At 38.5% G+C, this 20,716-nt stretch overlaps 1 protein-coding gene across 24 annotated transcripts in view; it reads left to right on the top strand.

Annotated features, from left to right (window-relative positions):
• The window catches only part of camk2g2 (calcium/calmodulin-dependent protein kinase (CaM kinase) II gamma 2), a 71,322-nt gene that overhangs the window by 42,277 nt on the left and 8,329 nt on the right, over positions 1-20,716 (top strand). For 10 of the 24 annotated variants that reach the window (XM_079473087.1, XM_079473081.1, XM_079473086.1 and 7 more), the window contains exons 4-14: positions 1,149-1,203; positions 2,282-2,347; positions 4,253-4,325; positions 6,503-6,605; positions 7,836-7,919; positions 8,017-8,111; positions 9,142-9,264; positions 12,338-12,421; positions 12,526-12,568; positions 16,408-16,448; positions 19,450-19,527. In XM_079473087.1, coding sequence (XP_079329213.1) covers positions 1,149-1,203; positions 2,282-2,347; positions 4,253-4,325; positions 6,503-6,605; positions 7,836-7,919; positions 8,017-8,111; positions 9,142-9,264; positions 12,338-12,421; positions 12,526-12,568; positions 16,408-16,448; positions 19,450-19,527 — 845 coding nt within the window. Of the gene's footprint in view, positions 1-1,148; positions 1,204-2,281; positions 2,348-4,252; positions 4,326-6,502; positions 6,606-7,835; positions 7,920-8,016; positions 8,112-9,141; positions 9,265-12,337; positions 12,422-12,525; positions 12,569-12,772; positions 12,836-16,407; positions 16,449-19,449; positions 19,528-20,716 lie in introns of all 24 variants that reach the window. The other 14 variants (XM_079473085.1, XM_079473097.1, XM_079473084.1 and 11 more) reach the window with 3 other exon arrangements.

Raw genomic sequence — 20,716 nt, 5'->3', positions numbered from 1 at the left:
CCAGTGAGAACAGAATTTCTGTTTATAATTAGTTCTAGATTTGTATTCGTGCCGCTTGCGGATATTTGGACACAAAATGTCAGATGAGCATAAGAGACTTTACCGTACGACACTGCCAGACAGAAATGCGACTGGGCAGAGATGACGCTTCACCTCGCGCTGATATCAAAAACATTGATGGTGACTTTTTAATAATCTTAGTGTTGATTTAATTATTCTTGTCATAGTTTTTATCAACATACATTTTCATATCAGTGTTAAATTAAAATATTTTTATTATCACCCTGAGGGACATGCCCTGCCCCTTCTAATGCCCCCCAAAAAATGTCTACCTTGCCCTCTTTGCCCTCTCGCAGCACAGCCGCTCTCTCACATCACTGAGATTAATGCAGGCTGTCATGAACACAGACCCACACACCATGAGTCTCTTAATGGCTACGCGTGTGAGATCTGGCAGGGGCACTGTTTCAAATCTGTAGCTACCGATGACAAATTCATTACCTTCAATCAGTATAACAAATGTTTCCTGCCTGCTTGCAGTACCACGGTTCCTTTGGTGATGCAAAGAGCAAAGTACCTTTGACATAAATTAGCTGTTTGATTCGTTTCACATTTAAAGTAAACGTGAAGTCACAAGGAACCCTGTTTGATTGTTGAATACATGTTCGTATTATTATGTATGATTTATCAGTGCATGCTATTTCAAATGTTGCTTCAGCCCCCCCGGTGTTTATCTCGGTCTCTTTAAAATGAATTCTTAACTTCACTGGCATCATCTTTTTAAATCTGTAATGAAGTGATCTCTTTCTACATTTCCTTTAACAAGAGCTGTATTTAACAATGACGACATTTGACTCCGATTTCCATTCATTAAGAACTGAAAAGTTTGACATTAAGTATTATAATTCTCTGTAGTCAGTGCATGGTTGAACTGACCCCCATGCTAACTCCTGTTTCAAGGAAAATATTTGACTTCATCATCGTGCTCATAGTCACTGTACGCAGTATGCTGTGTCGTCTACTGGATAATGTCGAGCAATAGTCAGAAAGCTCTCTCTGCATTGTTTTGAGGTCAGTTAATGAGAGGGACTTCATGAGCAGATCCTCCTCCTGTTTTTACTCACTCTTGTTCTGTTTTCTCTCAACAGTGCGTCTCCATGACAGTATCTCAGAAGAAGGCTTTCATTACCTGGTCTTTGACCTGTAAGTATCTGAGTCAGACACTCTGATCTGATCTAGTCTTGTTAAACACGGTTGACGCTGGACCTGACCAGCATACTCACTAGCCGCGTTCCCTTCTGGAGAATTGTATATTTGTATATATCTGAATTATATTTCACTCAGATGCTGTTAGACAGCCAGTAGACCCATTTCTCAAATGCCTTTTGCTAATAATAATTTCCAGTAAAACATTGAAGCATCCTAAAAACAAGATATATTTACTTGAGCTGCAAAATTATATTTGATATTAAAATCAAATAAAAATTCAGTAACTTTGAAAATTTTAAGATGGCTTCTTGTTTTAAGGAGATACATCATTGCTACTATATAGATTTTTCATATGTTTCCTGAGAACAAGACAAAAATACAAAACTTAAATGTCCAGTGAATGATGATATCCGGCGGTTAGGTTGCGTATTGCTCACTCCACCCCTCCTTATGTATATTATGTATATTTAGTTATGTATATTATTTTGCATTTCTATTACTAGATCCTCCAAAAAATTACACACTGGACCTTAAATTAATCAAAAGTTGTAAAGTCTGATCAACTTGAGAATTGTCTGTGTTACTAAATGTAATATAGTGTAAGATATAGTGCGTTGTCTACATGTAAGTGCATGTATGTCAAATGTAGTTGTACTGCTCTTGTGGGCTCTCGTGATAATGGTCACCCAACACTTAAGTGCTCTGGGGTCTGTGTTAGAGGTCTTCACGGAGGACCCGGCCCCCATTCCTGGACCCGTACGGGTATGGGTCTATATTTTAACTTTCAAATAATAGTCGGGTCCGGGTAGTACATTTATGGCATTTTTTGTGTCTTAACGGGATCCGGTCCAACTTTAAAAATAATGGACGGGTCAGGTCTGTATGGCACAGACACGAGTCTCTTCGGGTTCGGGTACACATCTTTGGACCCGTGAAGACCTCCGAGTCTGTGGTGATAAAACTAACCTGTATCACCCACACAAACGTCTACAGCTCTCATGTACAGATAGACAGATGTAGTTTATAAGTATGGAAATGGGCTCTGTATAAAACCTGTCATTTTTCTTTCCAGTGTGACTGGTGGAGAGCTGTTTGAAGACATTGTCGCAAGGGAATATTACAGCGAGGCAGATGCAAGGTAAGTTAAAAAATCACTTAAGCTAAGATAATATGATAAATCATCATCTCAGATCATATATTTTGGGGGAAATTGGTGCACTGCCTCCATTTAAACAACTTGTGTTTAATTTAGTTTAAAATAGTCATAGTCAATAGTTATAGTCAAGACACATGTAGATACGCTATTCTATGAGTTTTGTGTCTACAGTAACCGGTTGAGTTTATAAAGGACATGTGTTCATGCAGTGTTGCTGGGCAACATTGCAGGAATGGCCAATAGCATGAAACACAGGACAGCTAGTTTTTGCTCGGGCCAGCAGTAGCAACAAAAACAGACTAGTTCATTTATACTCAGCAGAGCTGCCATGTGCATGAAAGTTTAACATGTAAGGGCTTTGTCTGATAGATTAAATCTAGGCTAGAGCTGCCAGAGAGGTGTGGAGTTCACATTGTCACAATCACTCATCCTATTATATATGACAGCATACAGTATCCGCATAAAAATCCTGCAGTTTCTTTATACAAGAACAACCCAGTCCAGGTTTATTGGACATTGTACTATGGTATTTTGTGGACATTGTACCGTGGTATTTTTTGCTATACTGCATTACATAAGTATGTTGTCATTTAGTAATTTGGTGCAATGGCATTACCACCTAATGTCATCCTGGTACTATGGTATTGCCACAGCACTTTTTTGTAAAGCTCCTGTATTATGCTGTTTCTTGGTCTCAGACAGCGAGATGCTCATTAACTGCCAGAGTTACACAAGTAATTATATTGTTATTATATAATTGTTTAGCATAATGTCAAACTGTGTATATACACTCATGGTTGGTATTCTGTCTGAAATGTGGTGGTATTTTAAGCATGTCATCTGCATTGGATAGACATCTCCTTTCATTAAAGCGGACCGTCTGCACTTCAGTCCATTTCCACTTCATATTCAGCAGTAAGCTGGAACAACAAAATTAGCGTCACTTTCCAATTACTTTTGGAAGGCACTCTGCAGTCTTACAGTGCAAATGGAATGACTTTATGATAGAGGTAAAGAGAGTTTGCATCGAGAGAGCGAGAGAGAGCGAAAGCATTTTTACTGGAAAGTGGCTCTGTAATGGGATGGAATGGAATGCAAGCCACAGTTTTTGCCAAATTTGGACACAAGAAATGCAGCGCCATCCTTTCTCATGAGCGCTCTAGGGCGTGATGGGACTCTTTCTTCCTGGACCACCTTCACTGTTCACAAGGCACCATTTCTTAGTGTCTTTTTGTTTAATGGAGCCATTAAGTAATTAAGTGTTCTGTATGTGTGCTGTCGAATAGAAAAGAGAAGACGCCCTTGACCTCTTCCCCTCTGACCTGCCCTCTGTCTTCATGTCATGACCTTTTCAGAGGGTTTTAGATTTCTGTAATGAGCGTCTCTGCTTTTTGCATTTATAAGCATTGCCGTCCGCTCCAGGGCTGCTTGTTATTACAGACCATTAACAGTCTGTGGAAAGACGAACTGTAGCTTGAATCTGTCAGATTAACAAATGCCCATCTGTGTAGTATATTACTAGGATTTGGCTTGCTTGAGTGGTTTGGAATTAAATATATATATGCATACATTTAGCAGCAGGAAATTTGTTTTGGCATTTGGATGACATGTTAAATATATCTTTATTTCCCATCCTGGAAAGTGTCTCTGGCAGCTTTGAGAACCACTAAAACAAACCAGAGTGTTTATCTGTTGGTTCAGAGCTCCATGAATACACACAGGGCTAGATTCTGCAGATGGATTTCTTGTGTCTTATGTCTGCCATAATCTATCCAGAGTTACGTTTACACATTTACATATCCTGTACTAATGCCTCAATTTCTCTCTCTAATCAATTCCTTTTGTCTTCCTTATATTTCTCTCTCTTTCTCTCTCGTTCTTTATCAGTCATTGCATCAATCAGATCCTGGAAAGCGTCAGCCACATCCACCAGCATGACATTGTGCACAGGGACCTCAAGGTGAGTCCTGCCGTCACAGTATGGAAGCCTGCATCATCTGAACCCTCCTCCACTTGGCATCACTGTGGCTTTATCGGCACACATGCAAAACGTTAAACTTGCCTGTTAACCTCTCATCAGAGAGCATGAGTTTCTAACCTGTGCTCGCTTGTTATTTATTTATTTATTTATTTCTTATTTAAACAAAATGACACTAACCTGATGCCTGAACCTGTTATGGATTACAGTAGAACTTGAGACGACCGGGACCACAAATTTATATTTCTGTTAAGCGCCAATAGCCTGGGGTTCTTGCGCCGACATATAGCGCTAGTCTGTCACTGCGACCCAAATTCGATTCCAATCTGGTGTGGTCCCCTGTCTATACCCAGTCACCTCTCCACTATCCTATCACAATAAAAGCAAAAAGCCCATAAATATATTTCAAAAAAATATATATTTCGCTTCTCCACCTACCTACTTATACAGTAGGTGTAGCAGAATATGTGTAGGAAGACATATGGCAATATGCTGCTTTGCAATAATGACACGTATGAAAATATGCTAAATGAGTAAAACGAGGTGAAGAATTATGAAGGTTTGATAAGAAAGATTCACTGAATATTACTGTTGGGCTGGCTTGACAACTGTAGCTCCACGGGCGACAAACTAAAACCTCCAGCTGACCAGTCTTCAACATAATATTGTAGTTCACATCTTTAAATATATAAAGATTGATGTGCTGGCTGGATGGTTGCTATAGCAACTCTTGTGACATCACAGAGTCTGCAGAGCCATGGCACAGCTAAAGTGTGTGTGGTTGGGACTTATTTTGCCACCACAAATTCATCACCAAGAAAACGATTCGGGACCCTTTTCATGTACTCTATCAAGAATTTAACCTACTTCCATCCGGTCACCGTTTTCGTACTCTAAGGTGAACATACAACAGTTATAAAAACGATTTTGGTCCTCTGGCTATAAGGTTGTTGAACCTTATGGGAGTGTGTGAGGGTTATTGTTTTATGGATGATTGTTATTGATGTTGGAACTTGTTTGTACAGCTTTACAAGTATTGCCCAAAACAAATTTCCCTTGAAGGTACTAATAACGTAATAATAATTATAACCGGCACATGAAAGATCTGATGAACACACACGCAGAAGAAAATAAAATGAGAGCCAGACGACCTACAAAAAGAGAGTCCTTTCTAAGTCACAACTTTTAGTTTCACGATACATCTTGAAATTTCCGGAAGAAAATACGGATCATAGTGTCGCCATGAAGCATCTGCTGTGCAATACAAATAGAAGCAAGTTATCGGTGCTACGAATATTAATTGACATGATTGGGCAGTCTGGAAAAGTTGCCTAGCAACATCGGCACTGCCTAATTAATATTCAAGAGATAAGCTGTGGCCATTTTGTGATGTCACAGAATCCGTCCCCTCAGAATCATCAGAATTCTGCAGGGTGACTAAGCTTTGTCAGGGTCAGGGCTCTCTCTGCGGTATTCGAGGGGAGCAGCTCGCCCTTGCTCTCGTAGCATGAGATAACAAGCCCTCCTCTCTGCCTCTTTATGAATTATGCAGCTCAGAGCAATGGCCATGCTGTCACAGCTGTCCGTCTGGTTTACAAACGCACACACACAGTAGGATATAGACACCACATACAATCTCTCCCTGTTACTCGCACACATGCATGCTATTTCTGTGCCTCTCTCACTTTATACACACTCTAGATCTTCCCTGAATCTCTAATGGTCTCACAAAGTGATGATGAAGGACTGTTCTTATAGAACATGCTGGTTATTTTAATGCACATCACAGATGTTTAAACTCACAGCCTGTAAGCTTGGGCTGTACCTTAAGCACCATTTGGCAAGTGATAGCACATAAAAAAGGCAGAATTTCTGTGTTATCTTATTAGTTCTGTTTAATCATACATTATTGCATTTTGAATTATTAAATTATAAATTAGTTCAAATTATTATGACTTATTTGCAGTTAGACGAATGGCAATATTGGTTGAATCTTAGTACCGTTACACATTTTTTAGGAACCACACAAATCTCCTTCGCAAATGTATAGCAATGGAAACTCACTGAGCTAAAATCAGCCAAAAAGGCTTCCTTTGTGATCAACCTATTCTTTCTTCTCTATCTTCCTCTAATTCGTTTTTGTTGATTTGGTCTTGTAGCCCGAGAACCTGTTGTTGGCCAGTAAGATGAAGGGGGCAGCAGTGAAGCTGGCTGACTTTGGTCTCGCCATCGAGGTGCAGGGAGATCAGCAGGCCTGGTTTGGTAAGACTACTCTGCTTTTCTTTAACCTCATATCTAAGACCATTTTGAAACTCTTTTATCTGAGAATGCAAGTCCAGGCAGACCAAATAAATGTAATAGATTACTCATACAGCTGTTTCGGGCTTTGAAAGAAACGTAAACCACATTAACATTAAGTTTGCTCTCTGTGGCATGGACTGGGTGAGCGTTTTTCGCGCCCAATAGCGCGCCGAACTGTTCTAAGCACAGTCTGAAATGGTTACAGTTATGTTTCTACGTGAGCCTGGTTCGACACGGCACAATTACCGATTTTGGCTCTGAATTTGTCTAGCCGTGCTGATTCGTGCTAATGAATGCGCACAGAGCCGTTATAGCTCTGTCTCTTGTGTTACCAAGGCAGCGTATGAAGCGTTTGTGTTTACATTCTAAAAGTTTCTGTTATCAGACCTGCGGTGGAAAATTAAACCATTTACGTACTCGCTGGAATGAATCTTTCTATGTTCTATAACAACAACGAGATGGCAACAATTCAAAAGCATGATTCATAGGGTGTGTTATATCTCTAATTATTGCCAAAGCTTTCCTCTTAACAGCCATTCCGTATAACTGATCGACTGACTTTTGTTTGGAACCTATCATTTTACCTGCTGTTCTGGTAATTCTGTTCAATTTTGCTTTGTTCACAGATGTTGTTCTGCCAAACCATAGAGTTATATTATACCCTTAAACACTCTCGATTTAACTACTATAAAATTGTTGCAAGACCACCAGGCTAAAATACACTACTAGACTTTTGATCAGATTTTGCCCTGATTTTCAGTCTGGACTCAACAGATTTGATCAGTCAGTGTGTTTCTATCTGAAACTTTAAAAAAGTCTGCAAGTGTATGATGTTTAGTTTGAAAAAAATCTGTTCAGATTTTACAACTCTTGTAGTGTATTCCAGCCATAAGATACATTTCTTTCAATTTCCTTATCTGTAGGAAATCAAATCTGAGGTTATTTCTGCTAAGATCCACGTTATCAATAACAAAAATGTTATTTACAGTCCACCATTGTTCCCAAATACAGATTGATCACAACGTTATTTATGTTAATGGTTCCGGATTATTTCAAATCAATACTTTAAGTTTTATCTGAAATGTTACTGTGTCTATAGTACAGAATTTGTAATAAATGAGATGTTGATTTATTTTTATGGACTCAAATATAAGACCCTAGATTTATAGTATCACCATTGTGGCTGTAAAGGTTTTGCAGGCACTCCTGGATATCTGTCCCCTGAAGTCCTGAGAAAGGACCCCTATGGCAAGCCGGTGGATATCTGGGCCTGTGGTACGACTTAAATTATTTTCATAAATTACTGGCTTGGTTCTTATGTCTTCTATATGTGTTTGTCCGCTATTGGAGCTTTGTTTTGTGTCTTGGGCAGGTGTGATCTTGTATATTCTTCTGGTGGGTTACCCTCCCTTCTGGGATGAAGACCAACATAAGCTCTATCAACAGATCAAGGCTGGAGCGTACGATGTGAGACACTCTTGTTCGGCTTTGTTTACATTTATGTATTTTGGCAGATGACTTTGTGACTTTAAAGTGCGTTTCTTTCTAGTCAAAGCATTTGTTGTGTTTACAGTCATGTTATGTATTTTTCAAACGTTTTTGTTACACATCTTATGTAAAGCTCCGTTCAATCAGAAACAGGAAGTAAAAGCCCTATCGTTAAGCCCATGAACATGCTGACAGAGATGCTCTCATGGCCGTCCACATATAGAGCTATTAGTGTCACCCTTTTCGACCTTGAGTGCCAGGTCCAGATTGAAGACCTTTGTTAATATTTAATTGCTCTGAGATAGGGAGCCGAGTTACTCAATAATGAATGATGTCAACCCCCTGCTCATAAAACACAGCAGAGAAACATGCGTCTGTGGAGTTTTCATCATCTAGTCGTCATCCCCAGAGGAAAACCACAGTTTTAAGCATGACCTCTTCTATTGACACCAACATATGTAACCTTTAAATACTGCAGGCAGGTAAGATAGGACAAGTTATCTACCACCATAGTGCGGCCCTTCTTTTCTAACAAATCTTGTCATGCTTGCGTCTGTTAGTGTAGTGATCATTTGTAGCTCAAAGCTGCTGTTTGTAAACCATCTAGCATAGCATGAACAAAGAATCGATTCACTCTAATTTGATTTCATTCGTGCTTTAAAAATACCTTTTAGACGAAGTCAACAGGGCTGTCCTTAAGTGCTTGACAGCAAAGCGTGTTTGGAGTGTTTGTTGCATCGTGGCGTTGCCCATTTGATGGAGTGCTGCGGTTTAGGAAAGATGTGATTACAAAGGCCACTTTTGCTATCACAACCTTAAGCCATCCAGGTGGAAAATTCCTCTCTTCCATTTGTTGCTTTTGCTACTCTTCACTGATCTTATTAACATCCATTACAGAGGCCAAGAAAGTCATTGATCCGGCAGTTTGTGCCTGTCTGTACACATTGTGCTTTCATAGATCACCCACAATCTCCCCTTTCCTTCTTTTTTTGGGGGGCGTTTCTTGTAGTTTCCATCACCAGAGTGGGACACCGTTACCCCAGAGGCCAAAAACCTCATCAACCAGATGCTGACCATCAACCCAGCGAAGAGAATCACTGCTGATCAAGCGCTCAAGCATCCATGGGTCTGCGTAAGTCACTTAACACAAAACGTCAAGCACCTTTAAATGCGTTTTTCAAGGTCACCCAGCCTGTTACTGACAGATGGTAAAAAAAGTTTTTGTCATGTCATTTGCTTTATACTCCAGGATGCAGTGAAACTTGTTTAAGACAACATGAAAGGACACTTTATTTCCAGTTTATTGTTTAAAACAATACAGTTAACCGAAAATATCCAAGATGTATGCTGTGAATATATACTTACCAGTATTGAATCTCATATATAGACGGTTTTAAAGCAACAACATGAGCTTTTGCGGCCCAAACTTGTTTAATTATTCAATTTTCATACAATAAAATAGTTAAATAAATTGATATAAGTTAAATTAAATATAAAAAATGCAAGCACAGACCGTAAGATAACTTCGCGTAGCTACGGGTGGTCCTGGACCCACCAACTTGTAAGTCAAGTTCATCCAGTCAGCTGCATCGCAGGGTAGCCTAATAAATTAAATCTGTTGCAATTATCACAAAACATGACCTAAAAAAATAAATGTTATTGTTTCTTGATTTTAGTTTTCCATATAATCCAATCTATGGATCTATGTAATGATATAGATGATTAAACTTGGTATTATATTCCCGTTTTGTTAGTAACTTAATAAAACTGCAGGTCAAAGCAACCCGTTTTTTAAGGTTTTGCGATTTTTTTTTTTTTCCCACTCACACACAAATTGCAGATATTCGATTAAAAAAACTCTGCATAATGTAATCTTGCTGCATATATGGTGCCCTCCACTATTATTGGCACCCTTGGTAAATATGAGCAACGGCTGTAAAAATTAATCTGCATTGGTTCCTGTTTTGATCTTTTATTTAAGATATCTACCAAAATTAATTCAAGTGAAACATGTTTGAATCTGGAGAAGATCACATTGTGAATTTCTTTTTCTCTAATAAACTCTGGTCACAATTATTCGAACCCCTAGAAATTCTTATGAGTAAAATATCTCCCAAGTATATTCCCATTAATATAAACATTTTCTGAGCACACCAAGGTGACTAGAAACATCATGTTGTCCAATCATGACTGTTTTTTTACTATATTATTCTCCTGTGAAACCAAAGCCCAACCCCCCCCCCCCCCTTAATCATTCATCCCAATGGTAAAAAACCAAATAACATAGTTCTGATGTGCAGCAAAAGATTATTGTGCTACACAAAATAGAAAGTGGATTTAAAGAGAAATAGTTGAAACAATAAAAATACCCATTTACAACATCAATGCAATAATTAAGAAGTTTTAATGGACCGGAGATGTTGCAAATCTCCCTGATGGAGAATATGTGTCTATATTGTCTTGATGCACAGCAAAGAGAATATTTTGAGTGGCCAAAGACTTTTGATTTGAGATATTCCCCCTTCTTCAAATAGTTTTTCCTCCAGTGAAATTTTGCTTATTCATGCATTTATGACCTCAAGACTTGACTACTGTATTGCACTACTTAGTGGCTGTCCTGCATCATCAATAAACAAACTACAGTTAGTTCAGAATGCAGCTGCCAGAGTTCTTACCAGGTCCTGAAAATACGATCACATAAATTAAGTATCGTATTGACTTTAAAGTTTTACATTTACATTTATTCATTTGGCAGACGCTTTTATCCAGTTTTAATCACTTATAAAGCCTTAAAGGGTTTAGCCACTATCTACCTAACAGAGCTTCTATCACACTACAAGCCATCATGCTCTCTAAGATCTCAAAACTCAGGACTTTTGATAATACCTAGAATAACTAAATCCCCCAAAGTGGGACGAGCTTTCTCATACGTAGCACTTAAACTCTGGAATAGCCTTCCTGATATTATTCGAGGATCAGACACACTCGCCCAATTTAAATCTAGATTAAAGACACATCTTTACAGCAAAGCATTCACTTAATGCAAAATATGCTAAATAAACCACCAGGAGATGCTGACATTAGATATTATTTACTAGGTCTTTTTTATAACAAGTTAAACTATTCATATTCTGTGTTTTACCCTTTTTTTTCTTTTTCGTTTTTCCCCTGTAAAGCTGCTTTGGAACAATGCAAATTGTGAAAAGCGCTATATAAATGAAATTGAATTGAATTGAATTTTTGTAATTTACAAAAAGATCAAATTGAGAAACAATGCAGATTTATTTTTACAGCCTACTTTGCTCATATTTACCAAGTGTGCCAATAATAGTGAAGTGCACTGAAAATGCCATACCTTAGTATCCAGTGCTTTTGCATTGATTAGCGGCACAAATAGCCTGTTGGCTACTTATTTTATTTACTCATTTAAACTTTGCTGTGTTCCGTTGTAATTTGTTTTGAGGCTCCGTATAAACAATTAGCATTTATTTTCATTTGACAATTTATATTTAGATTACAGTTGCTAGATGTATCAGAAAAAAAACACTGCTTGTTGTTCTGCTTTATCTATAAATAGCCTAACTAATAAAAAGCGTAGTAAATAATAATAATAACCTAATGAGACATATTCATTTGTAGGCTATGTTTGTCAGCATTTCTCTCGTTGTCATCCGGCAGGGACATTTTCCTACTGTGTAGTTGCCTAGTCACAGTTGTTTATTTAATGTGGTTTATGTGGCAGGTGAGCCATGATGACTAACAAACATTGTTTTCACATATTGTGCACCACTGTACTATCCACTAATGTCCTGGTGATTTGGTTGATGGTGGTTTGTGTTGCGTCTGTTAGACACGCACATATGTGTATGTATGGTGTGGTCATCATGCTAATGCTGTTCTTATTGTTATCTTCTTAGCGCTCTTGATATTAATATACTGGAGTATGCTCTGAGGTGTAGGCCTATTCAAGCAGGTGAAGTTGTGTATTTTAGATGCATTTTAGGCTCGGCCCACCCAATTTTCTCTGAGCCCTACAACTTTGCGAATCCTGGCTTCGCCACTGGCGCTACGTCTGGATGTAACCATCTATAGATGACAGATTTATTTTAAACAAAACATTAAGAAACCATTAAGCAACAGTACTTTACATTTGTCAGAACATGTCAAAGTGGATAATTGTTTATTGCACCATTTCTCCCATTTAGCAAAGGTCTACTGTTGCCTCCATGATGCATCGACAAGAGACCGTCGAGTGTCTGCGCAAGTTCAACGCCCGCAGAAAACTGAAGGTCTCATTCATTCATTTTTACTATGCTTATTAATCCTTAAAGCAGTGTTTATATGTTCCAAGTGTAGATAAGATAAACTAAAAAAGCATTTGTGTCTTCTCAAGGGGGCTATTATCACCACCATGCTGGTGTCCAGAAACTTCTCAGGTGAATGACTTCTCAGATTCATAAGCATTGTTGAGCGTCCTAATGTTGTAAATGACTGTATTCTTTTGCAGCTTTTATTTTGTAAAATACAAATTTAGGCTTAGTTAGGATACAGATGGGGTGAGTTCTTGTTGTGATCCCAAAGAGGCTGAGCTTCTGTCTTTAGTGAGCCTCTCCAAAACCAAATACTCTTTTGTCCAATAGTGGGTCGGCAGCACACCGCCCCAGCCACCCCTACCACCAGCACAGCTGCACTGGCACAGGAAGGTATGTGAGATGGGCATTAGAGGGCCGTTGCCCACTTTCAGCCAGTGTTTTATCAGCATGTGATCTAGGGGAGCCTTCTATACCCCGCGCCAAAGCACGGGCACTAAAACTCTTCTGAGAGCCTATTGGATATGCAGAGAATACAAACAAGCCTTGACACAAGCACACTGTCTAGGGTTCGGGTTCGTTGATTGAATTTAGATCACAATTCAATGAGTGAATGGATGTTTTGTCTTTATTAAACTGAAAACTTGAATTCAAGACAGGAAATTGGCTTTGTGTATAAAATGGACCCAAATGAAATTCAATCGCTCTCAACCCTAAGACACATTCTTGTCTTTTTGTACCAAAGTCTAAGATGAAACGGCCTTTGCCTCATACAGAACAGCTTTATACACATTCTGCTGTTATCAGAAGATGTTTTGTCATTTCCAGCTGATTGGGATGGTAAGAAGAGTTTCCTAAAAAAATGTATTGTGTACTCCAGATGTCCTTCTGGAAGCATAATGCATTATGGGTTTGCGCTCTTTGTGATGGTGCAGGAATGCTACAGTGGAGGTATTTTGACCCGGGTCACCTTAAGCAACAGCATCAGTTCATTACAAATCCAGTCAATGATCTTGATGGTTTCTTAAGGTGGTTCTTTCCCCTAATATACTTCATAGTCCAAATCAGGTCATCTTGGTCGTCCAAACACAAGTGCAATGGAATTGTGGGCAGATGCTCCAGAGGTCAAGGCTGACATGCATTTGCCTGTAGGTCTTGCAAGAGTCTGTGTCATATGAACGCATGATATCAAAAGAAGACTTATTAAGAATAACCAGCACTGACAAATTCTTCATACAGTGGGGTTGCTTTAAAAACGTGCTTCAAAAGCACCACATGTCTTTCATCATGTGTTCAGGCGTCTTTGTGCATGTGGGACAGAAAGCAACAGGATCCACCTGTTTGTTTGTGTAATGCTTATTGTTTGGTTTGTTTTTTCCTCTCTCTCTTATGTCTTAATGAGTGTGGCATGTCTGTGATGTTCTGCTAACTGCTTCTGTTACTTTTCTGTTATATACTTGATTTTGTTTATAATGTAGTAATTTGGCTTTACTTGTGAAGACTATGTTTTACAGGAACAGATAATTGTATAATCTGAGACAGCTGTATAATGGCCACTATTTTGGCTCTTTTGAGAGAATTAGCTTTGGCCAATAGCAACGGCCGCTTAGACTATCAGAAGGGAAGTCGTGGTTCCCCCTTGTGTTAATGTTAATGTCTGCCGACAACCTTGTCAATGAATAATGCACGTTTTCTATTTTCAAATATTTTCAAGGATCCTTCAGTACATAACGGTTGGGCCTTAGATTAAGCCAGGACTATGCTTAAATTATATGAGGATATTTAAGTCACTTTTTAAAAACATTACTGGCAGAGGTGTAAAAAGTACTGAAAAATGTTACTCAAGTATCTGGCCAGAAACATACCACATTTAAATTTTGAGGAAAAGTAACTATAAAACAATAGAGATTCTTGTTCAAGCATTTAATCTTTCACAATATGAAGTGAATGAACCACGTTAAATGTTATCCTGCTTTAGAACTGATTGTATTTATTTGTATTTAACTCTTGCAGTTTTATCAAACTACAAGACAAGCCTATTCTAATATGCAACACGCTACTCTAGGTTTGGTGAGTGGGAGACAAAGAACACACTTCATCTTATACGAATCCTTATTCATTCCACTACAAGAAGGTCACGGATGCTCTTGATCCTGTGGCGTATTTTTAACCGTATTAGCAGCTGAATCGTGTTCCTCCATTTTCTTCCACTGATTATTTCTCTCCGGTCCGGGTCAAGCAAGGTGCTGTGCATTGTGGTAATTGATGTGACATGACGTCACTTCAAAAGGACCAATGAACATGTCTGGCCAATTTCACTGAATGTTAAAACAAATCTCATTGGCTGAATAAATAACATTTAGATTAAACTGGTTATCAGCGCCATTCAGTTGGTTCATTAGTAGTAAGGGAATTCAGATCAAAGTGAGACGCCACAAATTAGTACTTTTTTTCCTTTAAAAATATAATTAAGTAAAAGTACAAGTATTCATTTTTATTTGTACTCGATTACTCGAGTATTATTTTGGGGGATTTGTACTTGAGTAAAATTACTCAAGTACTTTACACCTTTGATTACTGGTGCGTCAGGGCAATTTATTTTCAGTTAAGAACTGAAACATTCATTTTAGTCTGGGACGAGCCTAAAGGCTTGGAATCCCTTTCAGATAGGCCCGCCTCTAAAATAATGTCATTGGTTGAGAGAATCAAGCCTTGTCAGGCTGAACAAGTTACCAAGCAATCAAAGCCGGATGGCAAACATATTTTAACATTAAAGAAAGGATCCAGTTTGGCCCGAATGTCACCAACCTTACTGTCACATTATTTTACATTTTCAGTGCACGTGAATAAAAAAAACAAGTGCAAAGATAAATTATTTATAACAAGCCCTTTAGTAATAAACAAATTGTCAAATTTAATGGTGACTCCAGCATATCTCGGCCATGAATAAAAATGTTCAGTTTCCTTATAAAGGCCATTCCTTATTAAACTTCACCCCAGATGAAAATTCTTTCATCATTATACTTCGCCTCTTGTCATTTCAAACCTTTGTGACTTTCTTTCATCCGCAGGACACAAAAGAAGATATTTTGAAGAAAGTTGGTAACTGAACACCCCCGTTCGCTTCTATTGGATGGACATAAAACCAATGCAAGTGATTCAGGGCCAATTAACATTCTTCAAAATATCTTCTTTTGTGTTCTTAGGAAGAAAGTAAGTCTTGATTAGTGAAAGGACAAGAGGGCAAGTAAATGATGACAGAATGTTAATTATCGGGTGAAATATGACTTAAGTTTTACTATGAGCCCAATAGCAAAACAGGTCAGTAAAGTCATGTGATGAATAAGCGGTTTGCTGTGTGCTGTAGTGAAGTGAAGCAGACATGAGCATTGGTTTGTCAGTGCTGCATGAAGCATTATGCAGAAGTAAAGACAGCAGGCCTAGCAGGAGATTTCACTGCACAGCATGGACCCAGCATGATCAAATATTCTTCTATTTTTACTTGGTTTGCTTGTTTATTTTGTTTGCCACATTTTTTTCTGTTTAATAACCTGCTGATTGATTTATCTTTCTCCCCTTTTGCATTCTTTCTTCTATCTGCTGTTAAAGGTAAGGGAATTTGAAGACCATTTTCCAATCCACTCATTGACTTTGGTCTTATTTGTATCGCTTTTGACGTTTTTTGTTTTGTTTTGACGGTTTTAGTAGTCGTTCTGTTGTCAACTATCGGGGGCAAGGTTGTTCATCATGCTTTTTTTTTGGTGAAGGGAATATTCACTCCATTTGCTTCCTTCATGTTGGTGTCTAGGTGGAAAACTGAACTGTATTTTAATTGCTGTATTAATGAATTGTCCTGTATTGTACGATTTCTTCACTAAGGGAATGACAGTTTGTCAAAAGCACATTGTGATAAGCTGCTGATTAGACATTTGTGCAGTACTGAATGTTTTGTTCTCATCTTTCAGCGTGCAAAAGTTTAATGGCCAAAAAGTCAGATGGCGTCAAGGTAAGCCTGAAAAGATATTTTTACATATTTCTTTCTGTTTTAGCATCATAAGAAAATGCACAATTTCTTCCCCAGTTTTTATGTTTCAGAGATGATCTACTGTTTCATTTGTTTTCTCACTTTAAGTACACATTTTTGGATATAACTGACAGCCAAGTAACTAGTAAATATTTTATGTTAACCAAACACACAGAATGACTTCTAGCCACCTGAATCTAAATATGTTTTTGTAAAGTCTTAAATATACAAATAGTTTGCGTTAGAGGCACAGAGGTCTAAAATGCACTAAAAATGCATAGCTTTGGATCAAAGCATCTGCCGAATACATTAAATGTGAATAATATTACCCTATTGAGGCTTTTGTTGCCCAAACAAAGTGTTTACCATATTGAGACAGGTGTTTGCCCATTTGTTAGTCTGGTTAGATGATTTTTCTGCATTCTGACTCATAACTACAATCTGTTGAAGCAGAGACTCTCATTCAGCCCTGTACATGTCTCTGTGCATGCAGTGAAACAGCTTTTCACCAGAACCAAGCATCATTGAGTCTTTTCGGAATCATTCCTCGCACTTATCATTGAATTTCAACAGTTTAACCCTTCAGGTTTATGCTACTCTGCGCCTCTGTTACGTCATACATGCGGCTTTGCGACTTCTTTTTCTCTCGCTCTTTTTCATCTCTGTGCGGTCTAAGTAGCAGTTTTATTTTTTCTGTGTTCACTGGCCTGTTTTCTATGCTTTCCTCTGTTTCACCCTGTTCAGAAAAGGAAGTCAAGCTCCAGTGTTTATTTGATGGTGAGACCTATTCCATGTCTGAATCTCCCTCAACACTCTCGCTCTCTTTTCTCTTGCTTGAGGTGCTTGAGAGTTTGTTTGGGTCTTTTTTGTCTCTTTGTAGGGTTTTGTGACTTAGGATCATCAAACATGAGCAGACTCATACTCACCCGTTCAACATACATGCACATAGACAGCTCATTGCCTTGCAGTTCATCCTTCATTATCACAGCATCTCTGTGCTTTCATTGCTAGAAGGTCTGGGTTTTTGCTGAAGAGGTTGCTTCCACTCCCTCTCCACAAACTTTGACCCTGACCTAAGGTTGGCCTGTCTTCTGCGAGCCCTCCATACTCACTGTGAGCCAGTCTTTGAGCTCTATCCCCTCAGCATTCACAGACAGCTGTCAACTATAAACCGGAGCATCCGTCTTGAATTCCTGACCTGCTCAAAGTGCTCTTCAATAGGAGTGAGGGTGTTTAAATGCTGTTATGGCAGACTTTCTAAAGCTGCAGACAAACAAGCCTTTCTTTCATCTGAACTCCCCTTTTCCCACAGTCCCTAGTGCGCAGGCAATTTCTGTTGCCATGGCAATAGCTGCAGTGGCTGTGACATCAGACTTGGTTTAACAACAAACGAAGAGCCTCTTGTCACAATGGTAACATAAATGTACCGTAGATTTTCTGAAGAATAAAGAATTTCTTCTTTTTCTGAGTTCTTCCTATAAAATACGTTTATATAAGGACGTTTATGTAGTGTAGGGTCACAATATTTAATAAACATCATTCGATGCATCTCTCATTTCTTGAGTTGCTCTTTCACCAAGTCAAGACTTCTTTTTCCTTTGGCTGTCATATGTCCCGCCCTCAAGAAGACCATGTCTTGTCCAAGTGAAATTAAGGGTGTTAGACCTTAAAAATCTGTTGGAGGGAGTTTTCCATGTTCTTGTATCTCTAGATACAAAACATTCTATAAAGCTGATTCATTAAGGTAAATTAAAAGGTGGCTTTGTCACAAAGTATTTATTTATGACATCAGAAGTTCCATTTCAAGCGCTGTTATAATTCTAAAAAGCTTGAGATGTTTAAGTGATAGTTCACCCAAAAATAAAAATGCTGTCATAGTTTAGTTACCCTCTTGTCATTTCAAACTTTTATGACTTTCTTCCTTCTGCAGAATACAAAAGATATTTTGAAGAATGTTTTTAACTGGCCCCCATATACTTGCATTGGTTTTGTGTTTATACATTAGAAGTGAATGGGACCCAGTCGGTTACCAACTTTCATAAAAATATCACCTTTTGTGTTCTGTGGAAAAGAGTCATAAAGGTTTAGGGGGAGTAAACGTGCAATATTTAGCCTTTTTTACATAAATTTAGAGGCCATTTTGGATGAGCATCTTTTGGCTGCTGTTCTGCTTCTGTTTGTTTGATCAATGTTTAAATCCTTCCGAAGGAATTCTACAGTGTTCCTCTAAGGAATCATCTACCTCTTTTAATCTTTTTTGCTGTACCCTGTATTGATACACAGAGTCTGTGCATTTACTGCTCACTAAAGCACTTCACTGCATGCACTAGTGGACTATCAGGGTCTTGTAGCTTTAAGCATCGACTCCCTGACAGTAATATTTGTCTCTCATCGTTACTGTGTCAGCAGAATATTATATTAATTGATATTCCATTAAACGCTAAACAATTTACTGTAGGCTACAAAAAATGATGTTTGTTGGTACTGGAGAAACTTGTGTGTGCACCTACATAGACATATTTAAGAATTAGACATTATGCTTTGAACTTTTTACTGAAGTGTTCACTTGTGACTAGTTTTGCTTGACAAAGAGTGGAGTTGATGTACATCAGCAAACATTAAACATTATTTTATTCAAGCAGTATTGTGTTTTTTAGGTGTGTTAGCAGTACTGTACCTCCACAACCATTAGAATTTTTAATCCGTAAGAATCGCACAAACAAAACCGGCATCTGTACAGTTAAATGTCTTTCATTAATTCAGCTAAAACCTCTATATCCATAAAAGTGTATCATTAAAAGTGTACTATGACACATTACAGACATCATCTTTTACCTGTAAGCTAATTCACCCAATCCAGGTCCCCCTTTATTCTGTTCTGTGGTCTCCCGACGTGTCAAGTTTGTGCTGAGGCCTGTCGGTTCTTGAACTGCACTGATCAAAAGTCATTTTGTGTTGTCATTGTTTTTTCGTTTTGCCTCAGCCACAGACAAACAACAACAAAAACAGTGTAGTAAGCAGCAGCACCAAAGACAGCAGCATATCATCCACTGCACCAATGGTACCTCATCTTTTATTTCTTTTGTCATTTCTATACTCATTGTGTTTTCTTCTGAAGTCTTTTGGTTTTTGAAAGGCTTTAGCGGTTTCAAGTCCCACACTTGTTGTTTTGACTTCCACAACCCATCAATCCACATACATGAAGATGTGTGAATTACTCATAGTTTTGATGAGTGGAACTAAAAAACATCTGGTCTGTGCCTGTGGACTTCTCTCTTGCGTCCTATTTTACCCGAACCAGCTCGAATAGTTTTTTTTGTATGTGGCCATATGATATACATTATTGTCTTTTACCTCTCTCCTCCCTGAAGAGTTTTTTTTTTCTTCATAACCATGGTTATGTGCATATATCTCAATCTCACAGTCGAGTCTCCAAGGGTAAAACAGGATCAATTTACGTCAAAGCAAAATGGTTTCACTTGTTCTGAAGATGCAGTCCCTAACCTCAGCATTATAGGTTCCAGATGTGGCTGATGAATTTCTGTCAATGGGATTGCTCAGAGACGGGATGAGATATCAGATTCAATAAGCAAATGTGAAGACACACATCCAGTCAAGTTATAATTAATGTTATTCTGTCTTTGGAGACTTTAATACTTGTACGTTGCAATGCTTCAGAGCAGTTTGCCTAATGTAGCATTTAAAGTAAATGCCACAGACAGTGTTCTGTACTGATAAGACTGAAGTCATTGACCAGTACGCACATCCTGGCACATTAAGCTCACGGCCCGGACCTTTAAGTTACGCCGGCTGACAGGTGATGAGAGGGGATTGTGGGAAAAGCAATGAAGGGAATTAAATTGTAATTGGCTCTCAGCATGTAGGGACTGCATCTTTGAATCTGTGTTGACAGTGTGCTTATTAGAGGGTGTTGTGGTGGAAATAAAGTGGAGTTGAGTGTGCAAGAGCGTGTGTGTTGCGTATCTGTGGGTGCGTAAGGGGGATCGATGCTTTGTGTTTTCAGGAGAAATAACATTGTGGCATTGAAATCTACTTGTTTGTGCAGTGCTAATCATGTGTGTGATGTTTGTTGGTGACTGGGGTTGGCCTTGGAGAGAGACTAAAGAACTACTTTATTACTACTATCGCTTTAGTTTCTGTAGTTAACCACTTGAGTCCTTTCTGTGTATTGCTTTAGAGTCTTGTTTAAGGTCTTTTTAGACATTTTTATTGTACAGGTGCAACACCGA

The sequence above is a fragment of the Barbatula barbatula genome (assembly GCF_947034865.1).
Source record: "Barbatula barbatula genome assembly, chromosome: 14".
Classification (NCBI taxonomy): domain Eukaryota; kingdom Metazoa; phylum Chordata; class Actinopteri; order Cypriniformes; family Nemacheilidae; genus Barbatula; species Barbatula barbatula.
Note: the sequence above shows the minus strand (reverse complement) of the source record. Positions and strands in the feature narration are given on the sequence as shown.